Raw genomic sequence first — 18,438 nt, forward strand, 5'->3', positions numbered from 1 at the left:
CAACTGATTGTGGTTATTTTACAGTTGAGGGTTGTGTGACAATCTCCCGCTTCTTCTTCTTCTTCTTTTTCCATGCACATGCTGATGCAACCCGGGCTCAATCTTGCTCTGTACTGGCCATTCATTGTCACGTGAGCATCTCACCCCCTCCCATATGCTGGTTCACGGACATGTCATGCACTCTGCTCCAGTAGATTAGCACATAAAATGTAAACAAATTTTAACACACAATTTTAAATGAGTTTGCTTCCTTGGGTGTGCTGTAAAGCATCACTAGCAGGTATCCAAAATTAAGGGAGCAATTGATTAAGACAATCAGTGTACCACTATTACAGAGGAGGAAGTGGGTACACTCTCCTATTTATTGCAATGGCTTTTTGGTTGATATGTGGGTATACTGTAAGGGGCCGGAAAAAGATGTGGGCATACCCTCCACTCCAGCACACCACTAGACATGTACCCTTATACGAACACACGCCATAACCAACAATACCAGTCTTGCTGACAGGCTGATAATATCACTCCCATAGTACTGACAACAACTTTGCAGTGCTACTCCAGGTCACTGACCTATTTCCCCCATCATGCTTTTGTGGGGTTCCCTCTTTGTGTTTGTGTGTGTGTTCACATTAAAGTTAATTTAGCTGATGCTGACCTGAAAACCAAGTTTCCATTGCAAGTTGTTTACATTATTAATCATTTAAAGGGTGTTGTTTACTGCAAGAAGCCTTACTTTACAACCCTAAAATAAATGTATAACTGTACTGAGTAAATTGATTATGTATTTATTATAGATTTATTTGGCAAATAATTAAAATTTGCTTATTTTTAATTCTATTTGGCCACCTGTATCCCTCCATGGATGTCAATGTTTCTCTCCAGGTTATTTCCCTTTTGCTGCCGCTGTTCTAAGATAGAAACACATGATGTAATCACTAGTCCCAGAGTTGTGACGTTAGATCACCCCACTCGGCTCCCGAGCTTCCCATTGGTCGATTTCACTGGTTCTACAGGAGGAGCCGCTTCTTCCGCTCAAACAAACTTGCTTTTTAGGAGCTCACGCCCGCTCGGCTCTGATTGGCTGTTGGGGGCAAGCCCACAATAAACATATCCATGCTGTCTCCTTCAAAATACACAGTTTGGGGAAATATATATCCGATATTAACACGGACGGAGAAGACTAGAATGGATAGCACGGGTTAAATTATTATATATGGAATAAATCAAACTTTGTCTGTGTAGTTAATAATTTAATAGTACATTTAAATCAGATCCTTAGAAGTATTTCGGCGCCGTTACACCAGTTTATTAAGTACTTTAATAATGATGTTTCACTGTACATTCTTGTGTTATATAATTTTGACACATGCTCCACATGTTGTCACCCCTTTAGTCAAATAATCAAAACAACCCTGAGAAACAGGGGACGTGGTAATCCAGTACAAAGCCAGTGATTGGCTGACGCGCCTGTCAATCACAGTCGGCTAGGTGGGTTCTTTCGGCTGCCGCCGTAAGCAGGTTAGTGCTGAATGAGCCTCAGTGTTTGGCTTGGTTTGACAAGTTTCCCCGGACGATCATGGGGCTCGGAGTGAGTAGTTAGTTGACACATCAATTAAAAAGTTACAGCTCACTTTGCGCGTATTTTTTAACGAAGACTCGGGGTGTGATGCGTTAGCAAATGTAGGGACGTGAGAAGTTTGCGATTTCCCCCTCTCCCCTCGGAGCGATTTCAACAGCTATTCAAGTCTACATTGGAAGGCCAGACACAAGAGTGAAGATGAACAGTCTGTCTTTTGACGATCCCTCGTTGGATAACCTGGATCCAACGCTGTCGCTTAATGACCCCAGCGATATTGACACGGCCCTCTTAAGCGACATTGATGGTAAGAAAATGTAACAGTGTTTGACCGTTAATCCAGTTTAATGTTTGCTAAAGAGCTAAACCAACAACACTGCTTGTAACTTAAAGCTAACGTTACTTCCTGCATGCCATGTGTGTTAAGTTTGACTTGCCTCCTGTGTTTAATATCTAAAAACCTAATTTATACCAACATACACCGCAAACCTCACCAGTGACCAACTTACAATGCTCACAGCGTAGCTTCCATCAGCCATCACTAGCTAGACTAGCTAATGCTAACCGTTTAGCTAGCTAGCAACAGTAACGTTATTCTTCATTCTTTTTTTATAATGGAGGCAAGCAGAGGTGATAATAGGCTGGCTTGTTCACAGTGTTGCTTCTTGCACTATCAGAACTCATTTCCATTCAATAGGAGCGATAAATAATCGATTATTAGATCATTAAAGCAGGTTAGCTGTGCTAATAGGTGAGGCTAACGTGCTGCTAATGGTCGTGAGTGCGCCCCGCCCCCAGCCTGCTCCACAGACAGAGGTTACTGTCGTTCATTCCTCCTTATTGAGTTCACAGTGCCTCAAATGACCGACTTCTCAAATCTTTTGTATATATTTTTGTCGAGACATAAAATAATATTTTAACAATGTGCTCTACTGACACCTTTCGGCTTTCCTAATGTTTATTGTAAACGCGTGCTTGTTTGCATCTACTGGAACGTTATTAAAAAACTGGCGTTGTAATGTGAGTTTTTTGTGTGCTATGGTCACATTTCCATCACTCGTTTGATGTAATGTAGGGATGCAGAGTAAGGGAAGCATTTAATTAGACATATCAGTGGTGTAATATTCTCAGTTTCCTACAGAGGCTTTACACTAGTATCTAATATGAATTTTTATGATAATATTAGTGCAAAGCAACACTGCGAAAATTCTGGTTGGTATTACATATTCCGGAGACGTGCTCGTCATCTTCCCAAATTTTGACCGACAGTAACCCTCGGTGATGCTGCTCGATGGTAACCTCGCGCGGAGCCACAGACAGCGCTCCCTCTCTTTCCTGTCTTGGGCTGATCGGCATAGCAAGTCTCTGAGACGCGCTCTGATTGGTCAAGAGCGATCACCTCATACAAAACACTGGACTACAAATCCAGGGTGCTGCGTTTCACTGCAGACACAACATACACACACAGTGTCAGGTTTTTTTTTTGCATTATAATCCTGTTGAGCTTCATGAGGTCAAAATTAGAGGCTTGAACGCGATTTGTCAATTTGGTATATTTCAGCAGAATATAACAGTGCATTGAAAGCACTGATATGTCTAATATGAATTTAAAAGCATTAATGCCACAGCAGTTTGTGTGGGGAAAAATATAATTTGCATCTCACATGCTTATAACATGATAATGGGAACGCTTGAGGCAAGAGTTGAGAGACCATAATGTAATAAAGTTGATGACTCATATATTTTTGTCATCTTTTGTAGCACTTTAGCCCACAGCCGCAGGAATACTATAAATAGTCTGATGGCACATGGCTTGACTAACATTAATTCTAGATAGTATGGTATATGTGAACCTGTTGGTGTGTTTGTCTCATGTGCAAGGCTTTGCTGTGTTTATAGAAGTGTTGTTGAAGTTATCAATACATATCCATTCTTATTTTTGTTTTGAACTCACTTTTTATTCCAACTTCAGCATTTTATACAAGCTATATAATTTTTACATAGCTCACACATGGTAGTACATAGTACTTTGATTAAATGTACAAAGTTTTCAGCTGCCATAACATCAATCCCGGTGTAAGACAAGTACGGTGAAGTGTTCAAGTGCGATAAGATGTTCTTGAGATTCAGACTTGTGAGGAATAAGAAAGAAAAACGTGATACCAATAATAATGATACATAAAAAATAATGTGTGTATGTGTACATACAAATATACCTGTTTGACCACATATATACTCTTGAGTAAAAAGAGAAGAAATAAGGAGAGAAAAAAGAAAAAAATGTAAATAAAAAAAATAGAGTGAACTTAAAAATATAGAAGTGAGAATAGAAGGGAGATATGGATTTTAGCTTTCCCTCACTGCATTAACAAACTCATTACAGGACTCCATGTCTTTATGAATTTGCAACCTAAATCCATATGTGATCCTTCCATCGCATACAGTTCCCATTATTTTTTAATCCTGATGTTGTATGTTGGAGGTTCAGGATTCAACCATCTAACTGTGATACATTTAATCGCAGCCCCCAAGAGGATTTGTAATAGATACAATTTTGCCCTCCTCTCAAACCTTTCAGGGATTGCTCCGAGGACAATCACCTCTGGATCTTTGGGGATATTTTGATGCAACACTGCTCTCAGGGCATCTAACATGTCCTTCTAAAAGTTGCTTAACTTGGGACAGGACCAAAAATATTAAGTGGTTTCCAGTGTGTGGGCCACATTTCCTTCAACACTTGTCTGAATCGGGGCTCACTGAGCTGTTTAGCAAATCTGTTTCAGCAGTCATTTTCTGCAGTATCGATACACCAGTACCGACTGCACTGTCTCACTCTCTTATTATTAATGTTTACTACAGTCATTCTGCAGTTCTCTGGTATGAATCAAGAAAAAAAAGTCATCATTGTCCCATTAAAGCCTTTTAATATGCATCTTATAATTAATTCAACCATTGTTTATTCAGGGAAAATTGACTGAGCATTTAGCTCTTTTACAGCAATGCCCTGAGTTAACATTCAAATAAAAATATATCCAAAATGTATCCATTCAAATTCAATTTTGGTTCCTACTAAATCCTGGTTCTAAAACATTTCATATTTATTGATTATGAAAAGCAGCAAAAATGTGCTTCAGGCAAAAACTGCTTTTATTCTAGTAATTTCAAACTGCCCCGATAATCTTTGTCACAAATTAGACTATTCAGTATTCCCCATTTGTGGGGAAAATGCTAAATAAAGAAGAATAGAAATATTCTCCTTTTTTCACCAGTTTGAATTATGAATGTTTTAGTCTTTATTTGCTTTTGAGTTTTATATTCTGACATTGGTTTTGGGGGAAAATGATGCATTCTTATTGCACGCTGCAGTGAAAGCTTTGTTTGTATGTCCCTCTTACGTGAAGTTATTTGAACACAGTGATCATTTTTGCAGCTTTACTACTCTGTAGTAATTTTGAGTGCTGTTACACCATAAACAGTGTGCATGTGGGCTGGTGCATGAGTTAGCAGTATAGATGGAAAGGCAGAAGATCCAGTTTGCTATGGAGAAGTTGTTTTCAGTACTCAATAAGCCAAACTGTAAACCATGCTTTTCAAGAAATGTCCAGGTGTCCTACATTTAACTAGTTCCAATTCAGAGCTGCAGATTTCTGTTATCTTGGAAATAGGGCTGCCACGATTAGTCGACTAATCGATGACTAATCGACTATTAAAATAATCGGTGACTATTTTAGTAGTCGACTAATCGGTTTGAGTCATTTTTCATAGAAAAGTACTAAAAAAGTACCCCAAAATACTCTTACTGCAGCTTCTTACGTTCAGACATTGGCAGCTTTACACACTCTCCCGTGATAGTGAACCAAAATCCTTTGGCGTGAGTATGAAACAAGACATCAGATGACGTAATTTTGGGGTTTGGGCGAGACAGGCCGACATTTTTCAACATTTTAACACATTTTTCGATGAAATGATTAGTCGACTAATCGAAGAAATAATCGACAGATTAGTCGACAATGAAAATAATCGTTAGTGGCAGCCCTACTTGGAAAGTTATATTTTTTCCTACTTGGTCAGTAGCAGTGACGATTTCCGTTCTTTCTCCCCCTCCTCAGACATGCTACAGCTCATCAGCAACCAGGACATGGAGTTTGGAGGACTGTTTGATAACCCTCCATACACAGCACCTCCTCCCAGCCAAGAGCATCCTGGTCTGACTCAGTCCCTCACCTCATCTGCCCTTCCAACCGCCACTACCACACCTCCAACTCCACCCTCATCTTCCTCTTCCATCCTAAGCAGTAGCCCCCACCTGGATGCACTCCTGGGCCCTCCCATCACCCGTAGCTCATCCACCCCGGACAAAGCCTTCCAGCCTCCCACCTTCCAGCAGTCCCCCCTGGCCCAGGTGCCCAGCTCCACGCAGAGGCAGCAGCCGTCATCCCCACAGCAGGCTCAGAGCCTCAGACAGCCCCAGGTGGAGCAGCCCCAACCCATTCTCAGCCCGCCTGCCACGGCTCAGGCAGCGTCACCTCATGGCTCACCAGCACCGAACCCAACTTTCAGCGCCACACCCCAGGCTCTCTTCACCTCGCCTGCTCCCCAGACTCCACCTCAGCCTCAGCCTCAGCCGCAGCCGCAGACACAGCTTCAGGCTCAGCCCCAACAGGTCCGGACCAACTACAGCAACCAGAACGGCTACACAGGTAAGCAGTCTCTGATGATGATGCCTAATAGAGATCTTTTTGAGTTCTTTAAACTAGTATTAATAGTTTTAGATGGATAACAATACTAGTCTCAGTTTAGTTAAAAGCAGAACTTCTTATACAAGTGTAGTTTGGAAACACCACTGCACACCAAGATGTCTCTTCACGTGTATTGCATTTACCAAGCTAGGACAGCAGGCTATTCAACCTCATCTGATCTCGTATCCAAATCCTAATCTAATAGACTTTGCTCGGCAGCATGAAAGTCTGTGAGCTAAATGAAAATGCTTTGTCTGGGTGGCACCCATTGTATATGTACATATGGCATAGCTGCATATCTGCCGCAGCCGCGTCCACTGAAAACGTTGACACCTGATTGTTGCAGGGGGTTTTTGTTGTGGGTGAAAAGTAATAAATTAAACACTGCTTCTGAATTGTCTCAGAGGCAATAAATCTTTATTGCTCCTTTAAAACTCCCTGACCCTGGTACTGACAGGTGATCTCAGCGTCTAGCCCAGTTGGAACTGATAAGGAACATAAGGTGACACACTGAATGTTGCTATCACTCATGTCCAGTGAGATTGTGTGTCACCTATTGGCCTACAAACAAATAGATAATGGCTTGCACAGTGTCAGGTGTAGTAGAGTTCTATCAATAACCAACAATAAATAATGATGTGTTTAAACCAGTACAAATATCTAACATTTTCTCAGCTTCATAGGTCAATACCAGAATGTTTTTGTCTTAGTACAAATGCTGGTGTAGGTATTATAAGCTTTAGTGTGAAGGATTTAGGAAGAAATATTGGCAGAAATGGTATATAATAGAAAAAGTATGCTATTTTAAATGTTGAATCACCTGAAATAAAGAATCGTCGTGTTTTCATTACCTGTAGAACGAGCCATTTATATCTACATAGGGAGCAGGTCCTTGTCTACAGAGTCTGCCATGTTGCACCATAGTGTTTCTACAGTAGCCCAGACAGGACAATATTTAAGTTGCAATTTGCAGTCCTCACTGCTAGATGCCACTAAATCCCAGTCACTGCTCCTTTAAAATTAAAAGATCGCATACGTGTTCACAAACCGACACATCACCCTAGTATAAAGAATACTGGACCTATTTGAAATTGCTTTTTAAAGCTGATATTGGCTGGTAACATGTACAGATGCAGTGTATTTGGTGGCCCATTATTTCTTCTTGTATCATATTCAACTACAGACTCGCTGTAGAGGTTTGTTGTTTGAGTGCTGGAATGTGATGCCACTCAAATTTCTGAAATGCCCAAATGATTAACAGTGTATAAAGAATACTGGGACATTTTTGTCATGCACTGTAGAACTAGATTTAAAAGTTAAATCAAGTGTGCAGTTGCTAAAAAGCAGGTGTAGGTTGCTGTCATGGATATTTCTTACAATTATACACGCTTGAGTTAAGGGCTGACAACATCTTTTGCACTCTAATTTTCCAGCTGGCAGTCCCAGCACTGTGAGCCAACCCACCACCATCCTGTCATCATCACCTCCAACTGTTCAGCCAGTCACCATCCAGGCTCAGCTCCAAGGGCTGACCACCACTACTCCTCTCCTGGCCACGTCGGCGAGCCCGCCGGTTCAAACCATCGCACCACACGTACAGCAAGTACCTGTAAGTGTTTTAGACTGGCATTGAATGAGCCTGAGTGGACTTAGTAAATCCTATAAAACCAAAAGCAGAGCTGGGTATCTTTACTTGTATGTTGTGTGTGTTCTCAGGTGTTGCTGCAGCCCCAGTTCATCAAGGCTGATTCTCTGCTGCTGACCACTCTGAAGCACGACCCCTGTATTGTCACTACTATGGCCTCTCCCACATCGCTGGCCACCACCACCCCAGTACAGAGCACTTCACTGCAGGTAGGCACATCACATGCAAGTCAGTATTAAGAAAAGATCACTGTGCATTCTTTAGGTAACTGTCTTCCTTATTTTCTGCCACCTTATTTGCATCTTCAGGCTTTTATGGGCAGTGGCACCATCCTGACCACGGTGCCCGTCATGGTGGACACTGAGAAGCTGCCCATCAACCGCATCGCTATCACCGGCAAGCCAGCAGGTCAGCCGCACAAGGGCGAGAAGCGCACGGCTCACAATGCCATCGAGAAGCGCTACCGCTCCTCTATTAATGATAAGATCATCGAGCTCAAAGATCTGGTGGCTGGCACTGAGGCCAAGGTAGGGAAGAGTATCATTTAATTTTATTGCAGTCTCTCCATGTTAAAGAAAAATCTGGCAATCAGCAACATTGACAAGAGGAGCCTCATCTTATATGATTTGTTTGCACTTTCTCATAGCTCAACAAGTCTGCAGTGCTGAGGAAAGCCATCGACTACATCCGTTACCTGCAGCAGTCCAACCAGAAACTCAAGCAGGAGAACATGGCTTATAAAATGGCAGCCCAGAAAAACAGTACGTGCTTAAAATCTCTCTCTCTGCTTTATTTCATAACGGCTCCACTGCAGTTTATTTCAGCTCCTTGAAAATAAATCATTCAGTTGACCTTTTTTGTGATGAGGTCTATTGATAGCTACTGTTATCCCAAAAGTGAAACTGGTCGTCTGTAGCCTCTGAGTAAGTGGAATTGAAAGTTGAGGATGTCTTTACTTTTGTTCCACTGATTGACCCTCTAACTGCTCTCTGCGTCTTTACTTTTCCTCTTTCGTCCAGAGTCTCTCAAGGACCTGGTTGCCATGGAGGTGGACGGACCAGCTGATGTGAAGAACGAGCTGCCCACCCCGCCAGCCTCTGACGTGGGCTCCCCCACCTCTTTCTCACACTGTGGCAGTGACTCAGAGCCTGACAGTCCCATGGGGGAAGACACTAAGGTATGTAACCCATCAAGATGCATACAGTATAGTAGATAGTCAGCAGGTTAAATCCTCAATCAGTCACTGCTGTATTTCGTCTATGTCTACACTTTTGTCTCATAAATCTCTCTGGTCTCTGTTCTGCTCATCAGCCGAGCGTGGGCGTGTTAGACAGATCAGCAGCAGGAGGCAGCGCTGGCGGTATGTTGGACCGTTCCCGCATGGCGTTGTGTGCCTTCACCTTCCTCTTTCTTTCCCTCAACCCGCTGGCCGCCCTGCTCTGCTCATCCAGCAGCAGCTCGGCTGGAAGCGCAGCCGCCACTGCCACCCATCATGCAGGAAGAACCATGCTGGGTGTGGAGATCGCAGGTAAAATGAGCTGTTTTGAGATGATGTAAGGCGCTGATTTCAAAATGATGACTCCAAAATATTAAATGAAATGTGCTCTCTGTAGCGGACTCGTGGGGCTGGATGGACTGGATGCTGCCGACTATACTGGTGTGGCTGCTCAACGGTATTCTGGTGTCAGGGGTTCTGATCCGACTGTTAGTGTACGGAGAGCCTGTCACCAGACCACACTCTGGATCGTCTGTCTTGTTCTGGAGGCACCGCAAGCAGGCTGACCTGGACCTCGCTAGAGTATGTTTTTTTGTTTACTCAATACAAACAAATCCAAATTAAATATTATTATCTGTTGTTCCTCATCATCACGGATCTCTTTCACCCTCTCCAGGGAGATTTCGCCCAGGCCAGTCAGAACCTGTGGACCTGTCTAAAGGCTCTTGGTCGTCCCTTACCCATCTCCCAGTTGGACCTGGCATGCTCCGCACTCTGGTCCCTGCTAAGATTCTGTCTGCAGCGCCTCTGGGTGGGCCGCTGGCTGGCTGCCAGGGCCGGAGGGCTACGATCTGACCGCCCCCTGAAGGAAGACGCCTGTAAAAGCAGCCGGGACGCCGCTCTGGTTTACCACCGCCTGCACCAGCTTCACATGACAGGTTAGTCGGTGGGAAAAACCCTGTTTTTAAATTAAATCAGTGTGGGAGACTGAACACTGTAGGGTGGCTCATTGAAGTGACAGCATCTCAGGTGATTAAAGAGCAGCCCCCCTTTTTTTGCTGGAAGAGTCGGGTTATGCTGATTCAGTGCCAATAACAGGTTTATTGACTGTTGCAGAACCTTTTTAGGATTATTGCATCGCTGTTATTCTTTGCAAAATAGTGTGATTAAAGAATATACACATGTAACTGTTTCTTGTCTTATATATGTGCACACAGGTAAGCTGAATGGTAGCCACCTGTCAGCGGTGCACATGGCTCTGAGTGCAGTGAACCTGGCAGAGTGCGCTGGCTCCTGTCTGCCTGTAGCCAGTCTGGCTGAGGTCTATGTCTCAGCAGCTCTACGGGTCAAAGCCAGCCTGCCAAGGATCCTGCATTTTACCTCAGTAAGTACCCTTCGTCTGCACATGTACAGTCGTCTCGCTCAGTCATTAATATTGCACAAATTTAATATTTTATGCAAATGTTTTTGCTTGGATGCCGTCAGAAAGAAGCACTTGCACTAGGGCCGTAAGGGTCATCTATTCTTGCCGAACCGTCACAATATGGGGGTCACAGTTCAGTGCATGCAGAGTCCATGGTGTGCAGATTGATGTACGTAATGTGAAACCAAAGTTCACAAGTGCGATTTCTGTTAGAAAACTTTTTAAGCTTTATGCCGTTAGCAACAACGTCTGTTTGTATTTTCAGTATTGGAGATTATTATTATTGGAGATGCTTTTCAGGTTTTATCACCTGTTGTGACCTGTTGCCTTTTAGGAAAGTGTTAATTCAGTTTCAGACTTGCTGATACATCAGTAGTAACCTATAAGCTGTGCAAGTCTGTTGACATTCAATTGAAGAACTTAACTCAGGGTTCCTACGCAAGTATGGAAAATATGGAAAAGTATGGAAATAAATTTGATCAATTTCCAGGTATTAAAAAGTATGGAAAATGAAAAATAAAGTATGGAAAAATATTTATGTTTCCAGACTATTACCACTGTTCTAAAATACTGTTTTCTAAAATAGAAAATTAGGTATTTCCAAAAATAATTTAATCAATCCGGATCGTGTTTTATGCCGGGCCAAGCACAGCTTGTGTGAGAGCAAACGTCTCAGAAAACATACCGCCCCTTTTACCTGATTGACAAGTGGTATGTCCAGTCCGCTGCCCCATGACCCTCCTCCAGCCCCCCAGGTATCAAGTTTCACTCCAACACTGCACCTTCATATGGTTCACAATGGGTAGATGCAAGTTTTTGGATGGATGGCTTGACAATACCGTATATAAATACTGGTTGGCCAAGGATTCTCAATTCACACACAGAGCTAGATGCAAGCTTTGTGTGGCATCGCCAACATGGGGGAGAAGGCGATTCTGAGCCACATGAAAGGAAAAAACACAGACGTCTCGTTACTGCATCGCTTGCACCCAGAGTCCCAACCTTTTTGCCTCAGCCCAGACATTGAACTTACCTGAGTTTTTATTTGCATGCCATTATGGTACTTGGCTACAATCGCCTGTTAAGAATAATTAAATATGATGTGAAATATGATACACTGATATATTTACTCAGATGTCGCATATTCTCTGGGAAAACAAACAAACAAAAAAAAGGCTGAGAATTCTGGAAATTAGGGTATGGAAAAGTATGGAATTTTGAAATTCCAAATGTGTAGGAACCCTGTTAACTGACTACTTTGTTTTTCTATTCTGATAGCGTGTGTTCCTGAGCAGCGCCCGCCAGGCGTGCCTGTCATCCAGTGGCAGTGTGCCTCCAGCTATGCAGTGGTTGTGTCACCCACTCGGTCACCGCTTCTTTGTGGATGGGGACTGGGCTATTCGCAGCACTCCTAAAGAAAGCATCTACAGCCAGGCCGGCAATACTGGTCAGTGCGGATAAAATGTAGTACACAATTTGTCACAAAAAGCCTAAACTCCTGTTTTGCATGTGCACACTCAGGCAGTGTATTTGTCATGTTAATGGTGTGTTGGTTCTCTTACAGTGGATCCTCTGGCTCAGGTGACTCAGGCGTTCAGGGAACACCTCCTGGAGAAAGCTCTGTACTGTGTTGCCCAGCCACACGAAGGGAAAAGCTCAAACCAGGGCGAGGGGTGAGGAAACTAAACACACTTCCAAATACCAGTTTTTGATCCCTGTTCACCTCACTGAAATTTGTGTACCACTTTGATAGTATTTATGAGAACTTCATAGTTGATTTACTGTTTGACAATAAGCAATAAGGACAACATAATGGGCTATTAAAAAATAAACTGGTAATAATATATTTTAAATTGTTATTATATGTTCACGTGGCGGCAAATTAACCAGTGCGTGTCTCTGCTCAGGGAGTATGCTGATGCCCTGGAGTACCTCCAGCTGTTGATCAGTGCTTCAGATGCGGCTGGTGCCACCTCCCAGTCTTTTGCTATTGGCTCCAACATGGCCACTGTGACTGGTAAGTCAACAACAACGCCGTCAACAACACATTAATTTGTCTGGGAAGATGGAAACCAGTTACTGTAAAGCAGAGTCCTGCAACGGGTCAAGTACCTACCGGGAAACTCGCAACAAAACCCACTTGTGTCTCTTTGCATTCGTTGTTAATCACGGGTCGGGTCATGGGACTTCTGATAACGGGTTGGGGAAGGTCTAAATTTGGATAAGAGATAATTACGGGTAATGATAGGTACTGAGCTTTGCAGGTGCAGGTGTGCAAAAGTGGACTGGACACACATTATATCTTGAAAGCTCTGAAAAACCAAAGCATGTTTTTAGAGTTTGACATCAAAACACTTTAATGGCAGCTAATGACAGCAGTTTTTGACTCTGAGCCCAAAGACAGCTTGTAAAACTTTGGCAACCAAACACTCACCGCCTGAAACCACTTCTGTTGCTTGAGTACATCGACAAATCCAAGTGTAGATTCGGGGCTCCTTACTTCATTACTACTTATCTTCCCCGAGAGAATTGCATTTGCTTGTCCTGCATCTTTCAGTCACCTGCCCCGACGGTTCGATTTCTTTAATGTGCTCGCAAAGTAAGAAGCGGTGAGATAAAGTTCATTTTTACACTATTGAGATTGAGTAGCGTGATTTCCTCGGGGTTGACTTCCACCCTCCCACCGCTTCCCTTTGTCCTCGCTGATCACAGATCTGAGCGAAAGGGGGCTAGGTGAACGGGAGGCATCCTCTAGATTGCTTCATCTATCTTCAGCGCTGTCAAATCGGTGATCACCTTGAGAGGAGGGAGGGGAGGGGAGCCTGTGCAGGGATTTTAATAGGAGACTTTTCTTGGCAGAGCCTTAGGTTGCTCATAGTGTTGGAAGTCAGTGTGTGTGTATGTGTGTGTAAGTGTGTTGCCCAATGTTAAATGGAGTAGTTTTCCCTCATGAGGGAGTCGTCAAAATGGCTGCTTTCTCTCAGCATGTTGTGACTATGCCAGAGGGTAGAAACAGATTGATTCAGAGGTCAAATTACAGACAGCAGCTGTCTGTGTGTGTTCGAGTGCGTGTGTGTGTGTGTGTGTATGCACACTCTAATGCATGTTAAGTGTGAATGTGGGCAGTGGGGGATTCAAATATTTGCTTGTTTGTTTGTTTGTCCGCGGGTGTCTCGCCTTTGACTGTTGTTGTTCCAACTTCCAGGCTGTGACCCCCACTCCAAGTGGTGGTCCTCAGTTGCCGTGGTGATCATCAACTGGCTCCAAGGAGACGACACTGCGGCAGAGAGACTGTATCCAACTGTTGAGCACCTGCCCCGCAGCCTGCAGAACGCAGAGTAAGTTGGAACGTACACACACACACACACACACCCTGGAGCCTCTGCAGCCTGGCCCGAGAGTGTGTTGCGTAACTTTTGTCTGCGGACACACACATTTCCACTTCTTTAACCTGTGTCCTCTGTCTCTTTTCCCCCCTCGCTCTGTCAGGAGTCTTCTGCCCAAGGCATGTCTGAACACATTCAGAGCGGTGCGGGCGCTGCTGTCCAAGCCGGAAAACTGCCAGCTGAGTCTGAGCTACAGCGACAAGGCCAGCGCCCTGCTTCGAGACAGCCTCAACCTAGGACCACACTGCCACAGCTCCAGTTTAGACAAGGTACACACACGCACACACACACACACACACACACATAGGCACAAGCACTTGCAGATTTGCGTGCTTTAAAGTCAAGTTTTGTGAGGGCAACAACATTAGAAATATATATAAAAAATAAGTACACATGAATGCACACAGTGACAGATGTGCCCACACATGTGCGTGTATAAAATTGTAAACAGAGAAAATTGCCCACACATAATCACTTCAGTACACACACACACACATACACACACACTTCACCACAGACCGTGAATCCCCCTGTAGCGTCTCCTCCCTGTGATACGGCGGTGTCCTACCCTCTGGCGTTCAGCAGATGGTGATGCTGGTGGATAGGTAGCTCAGTGTGTGCATGTGTACGGCCAGAGCTGTGGTGCATTGTAGTTGCATTGCATGTGTGTCTCAGCGGAGTGCAATGTACCTGCAGTGCAACACAGAGCTGGGCCACTAACAGAAGAACACGCACACATAGTGAGGGGGGGAGTAGAGTGAAAGCTCTGTTTATTATTTATCTGGTGATCATTCAGAGTAGGTAATATTTGTTTTTTTTTAATGCAAATAATGACACATTTTATTGTGAACTAGGGGTGCTGTGGTGAAAGGAAGTGTCCCAGCAGTGCTATTGGTGGTATTACCGCCATTTTTAAAATTACTTTATCTCTCTAAATTAAATGCTTTGCAAATTAGTGTTATTGTTAGGCTATTTTTAGGTATATTGTTGCTTTTTAAACAACAAAAATGACATTTTTAAAACAAATGAAAAACATGCTTATTGATAAATGCCGAACACAAAGGAAATGAGGTGCAAAAAAAGGGACGGCACCCTTTTTTTTCAGCTGAGATGCTTTGGTTGTGTCTGGTTGCTATGGTGAAGGAATATCCGGGGAAGCCAAAATTTCGGCACAAGGTGGAGTATCTGTTTGCGTTGGATGAAGGGAAAGCTGATGCACGCAGGGAGAGACGATAGACGATAGCCCTCTAAATGGTCTCAGAGAGGTGATTCAGCATTATTTTGGCATATGTTAACACTCCAAGAGAACTCCAACCCCTTTTGAAGCGAACTGAACTGTATCCTGATCCTGATCCAGAACATGTATCCTGATCTCGTCCATTTCTCTCTCTAGGTTATCCAGTTGCTCTTGTGCGATCTTCTGTTGGTGATGAGGACCAATGTGTGGCGCCTGCAGCAGCAGGGGGCGGGTCCTGCGGGGTCAGGGACGACTGGTACCAGCGGCCCCGCGGGGGTCCACCAGGCCTCCCCACCGGAGCTCCAAGGCTTTCAGCAAGATCTCAGCTCCCTACGCAAGCTGGCACACAGCTTCAGGCCTGCAATGCGGAGGGTACGTACAACAGTCTTAGTCACTACGTTTTAGTTACTTAGCTCATGCTAGTGCTTGGTTAGACTCACAGCGAGGGAGCAGTTTGGGGGATTCATTGTCTTGGTGACATGCAGGTGAACTTTCATTTCATCTAGACTGTTCTAACCTGATTTCCTCTCAGTCTCACACACACGCAGACACAACATGATTGGCAGACACTCAGGGAATTCTTAAAACAAGATGAACACACCTGCGCAGCTCCAGCACTTAAAACCATGACTCATCAGAATGTGCCTTAAAATCCTCCTAAGCCGACGTGTGGGAGATCGACACACACAGGCATCACGACAGATTCTTCCATGCTGCACATACCTGCCACGATGACAACACATATACATCCAAATTTGTCCTGTGCACATATTTGCAGGCAGTCCACGGTACAGTTCTCTGTGGAAATTAGCTGGGAGGTGTTGCAACGCACACATACACACACACACACACATCCCCGAGGCGAGTGTTTAGCAGCATTGTTCACAAGGCTTCAAAGTCTCTCTGAGGTAGAGCTGAGCATTCTGTATGAGTCATCATCCCTCCACCTCCTCCTCATTACTCTTCCCTCCATCTCTCTCCAGTTGTTCCTTCATGAAGCTACAGCCAGGCTGATGGCGGGGGCCAGTCCCACCCGCACACATCAGCTCCTGGATCGCTCGCTGCGACGCAGGGCAACGCCTGGAGCCAAGACAGGTGTGTATTGATGTAGTTTTGTTGGGTTTTATTTTTTCATGAGCTCCACACGAGTAATTCTGTCTGCAGGCGAAATTGTTTTCTAAGCTTTTTTGCTGCTTTTGATATTTAGATTTTTGTGTGCGTGTAATTGCTGTATCTGCTGTTCACGCATTGCCTGTTCAACCTCATGAATGTGGCAACATCATTTGTGACTGATAAGATGAGTTCAGGCTCTCAGTGTGTGTTTATTGTGCTGTTTTAGGTAACACATTGTTTTTAAGAGTTAAATTTGTACGAAGCTGCAGTTACGTTGCACTAAAGCAGATTTAAAACCTACTAATAAACTTCAACTGTAGATGCTGCCGTTCGCTAAGCATCAGTTTGTAGGTTTGTGTCTTCTGCCAACTTTTAAATAAAAGTTGTAGAGAGCTGAGAGACGCTGAATGGCTGTAATCAGTTGCACTTATCTCAACATCTACTTTGCCCAATTGTCCACGACACTAAATCCCATCAGTAATTAAACAAGAAGCAGCTGCCATTGGTGGCTGATGACATCAAAAATCTCACCCGAAAACACCGCGGTAACAACATCCTTTGTGTCTTTCTGTGTGCAGAGGAGTGCGAGACGCGGCCAGGCCAGCGGGAGCAGGCTGAGGCAGTGATGCTGGCGTGCCGCTACCTTCCCCCCTCCTTTCTGTCGGCTCCCGGCCAAAGGGTGGGCATGCTGGCGGACGCGGCCCGCACCCTGGAGAAGCTGGGAGACAAGAGGACCCTCCACGACTGCCAGCAAATGATCATCAAGCTGGGCAGCGGCACCACCGTCACCAACAGCTAGAGAGATGGGAGGGGCTGAGGGACATGCATGGACACTGTATATAGAAACATCTCTAAAATACACAAACAGATGGAAAAAGAAACCCCCGCAGACACAACAACCACACGGCCTCTGGCATTTTGGCGTGCAGCTATTGAACAGATTTATTAAACTCTACAGATTCATATCAAAGTGACAGGATTTTTCTTCATGGACTGTCCCTCCCACCACCTCAACCCCCCCATCAGGAAGTACTTGTAGAGTTTGCACTCTTGTTGCTATGGATTATTACCATAATAAAGGAAGCATTTTTTTTCTCAGTTACTGAGCTGAATCCCCTCGTGAGATTGCAGTGCAGCAGTTTGACCACAGAGAGGAGCCATCACGTCCTCTTACTGGACGATTCAGTGTGAATGATGTGAGTGTGTGTGAAGCATGACAGAGATATTTGCCCTGCACTTGTTCAGTATAGTCCCACCCCCGATCTTTTTGACAGAGATGCACCTTCTCCAAGGCAGGAGTACCCAGTGGGTTGGAGTGCCTGATTGGCTGCAGAGTGAGGTGTCTCGTGTTCGTGGGAGGAAGAGGACCAAACTCGGATTGGTCTGACCGTGGGCTCGTTCAGTGGGAAGCCACTCCGCAGGTTCAAATAGTGTTAAAGTCGAATCACGTTTTTACCATTGATAATCTGAGGAGAGGTGATCCGCTCTACAAGCTCCGTGTCTATCTGCACTAGCCCTGCGAGGCTTATTTCAATGAGATAATAAACATGGCTTTATGAAGTTATTTTCATAGGTCATTTCTTGTTTTGCTGTGTACATATTTTAAAATGTATTTATAATCTGAACTTTGATTAAGCAGTATTTTGCATAAGCAGAGTGATAAATGCTTATTTTCTTCCCCTGAAACCTGTTTTTATCTGGTAGCTTTCGACCGGGGCCCAAATAATGTAGTTACTTTACTGTGTTGCCATGCCGACGGCCGTCAAAATGTAGACGGTATCAAGTTATTTGCGTCACGTCGTCTGACTCGATTGACCTTTTGCACTGTTGCACACGTATACAACTATGATATGAAAATTGGCAGCGCCCAATTCTGGCATCACCAACAGACAGCTGAAACTCTCAACGTGAACCTTTGGCACTTTTGCAACAAGTTACATAACGACAGACAATTTCAAAATCTTTTTTTTTCCCAAAGAGGGCCTGTAGAGAATCTCCTGGTTTCCCTTTGTAGCTCCATTATGAAGAGCAACACGTGCTCTTTCAGTTATTGTAGTTTCATGCTCCTAGAGAACCACCATTTCTTGATTTTTAAAGACTGTA

The 18,438-nt window shown here is 44.2% G+C and overlaps 1 protein-coding gene across 1 annotated transcript; it reads left to right on the forward strand.

Annotated features, from left to right (window-relative positions):
• Positions 1–1,136: 1,136 nt before the first annotated feature.
• On the forward strand, positions 1,137–17,202 carry srebf1 (sterol regulatory element binding transcription factor 1). Its single transcript, XM_033644260.2, has 19 exons — positions 1,137–1,883; positions 5,686–6,276; positions 7,749–7,924; positions 8,032–8,169; positions 8,269–8,487; positions 8,607–8,721; positions 8,980–9,137; positions 9,272–9,488; positions 9,574–9,758; positions 9,853–10,114; positions 10,394–10,560; positions 11,878–12,046; positions 12,164–12,272; positions 12,507–12,616; positions 13,805–13,937; positions 14,089–14,254; positions 15,379–15,594; positions 16,206–16,317; positions 16,914–17,202. The coding sequence occupies exons 1-19, from the start codon at positions 1,778–1,780 to the stop codon at positions 17,132–17,134; spliced, it is 3,570 nt and encodes a 1,189-aa protein (XP_033500151.2). The 5' UTR covers positions 1,137–1,777; the 3' UTR covers positions 17,135–17,202.
• Positions 17,203–18,438: the final 1,236 nt, after the last annotated feature.

This window comes from Epinephelus lanceolatus, chromosome 18, assembly GCF_041903045.1.
Source record: "Epinephelus lanceolatus isolate andai-2023 chromosome 18, ASM4190304v1, whole genome shotgun sequence".
Classification (NCBI taxonomy): Eukaryota; Metazoa; Chordata; class Actinopteri; order Perciformes; family Serranidae; genus Epinephelus; species Epinephelus lanceolatus.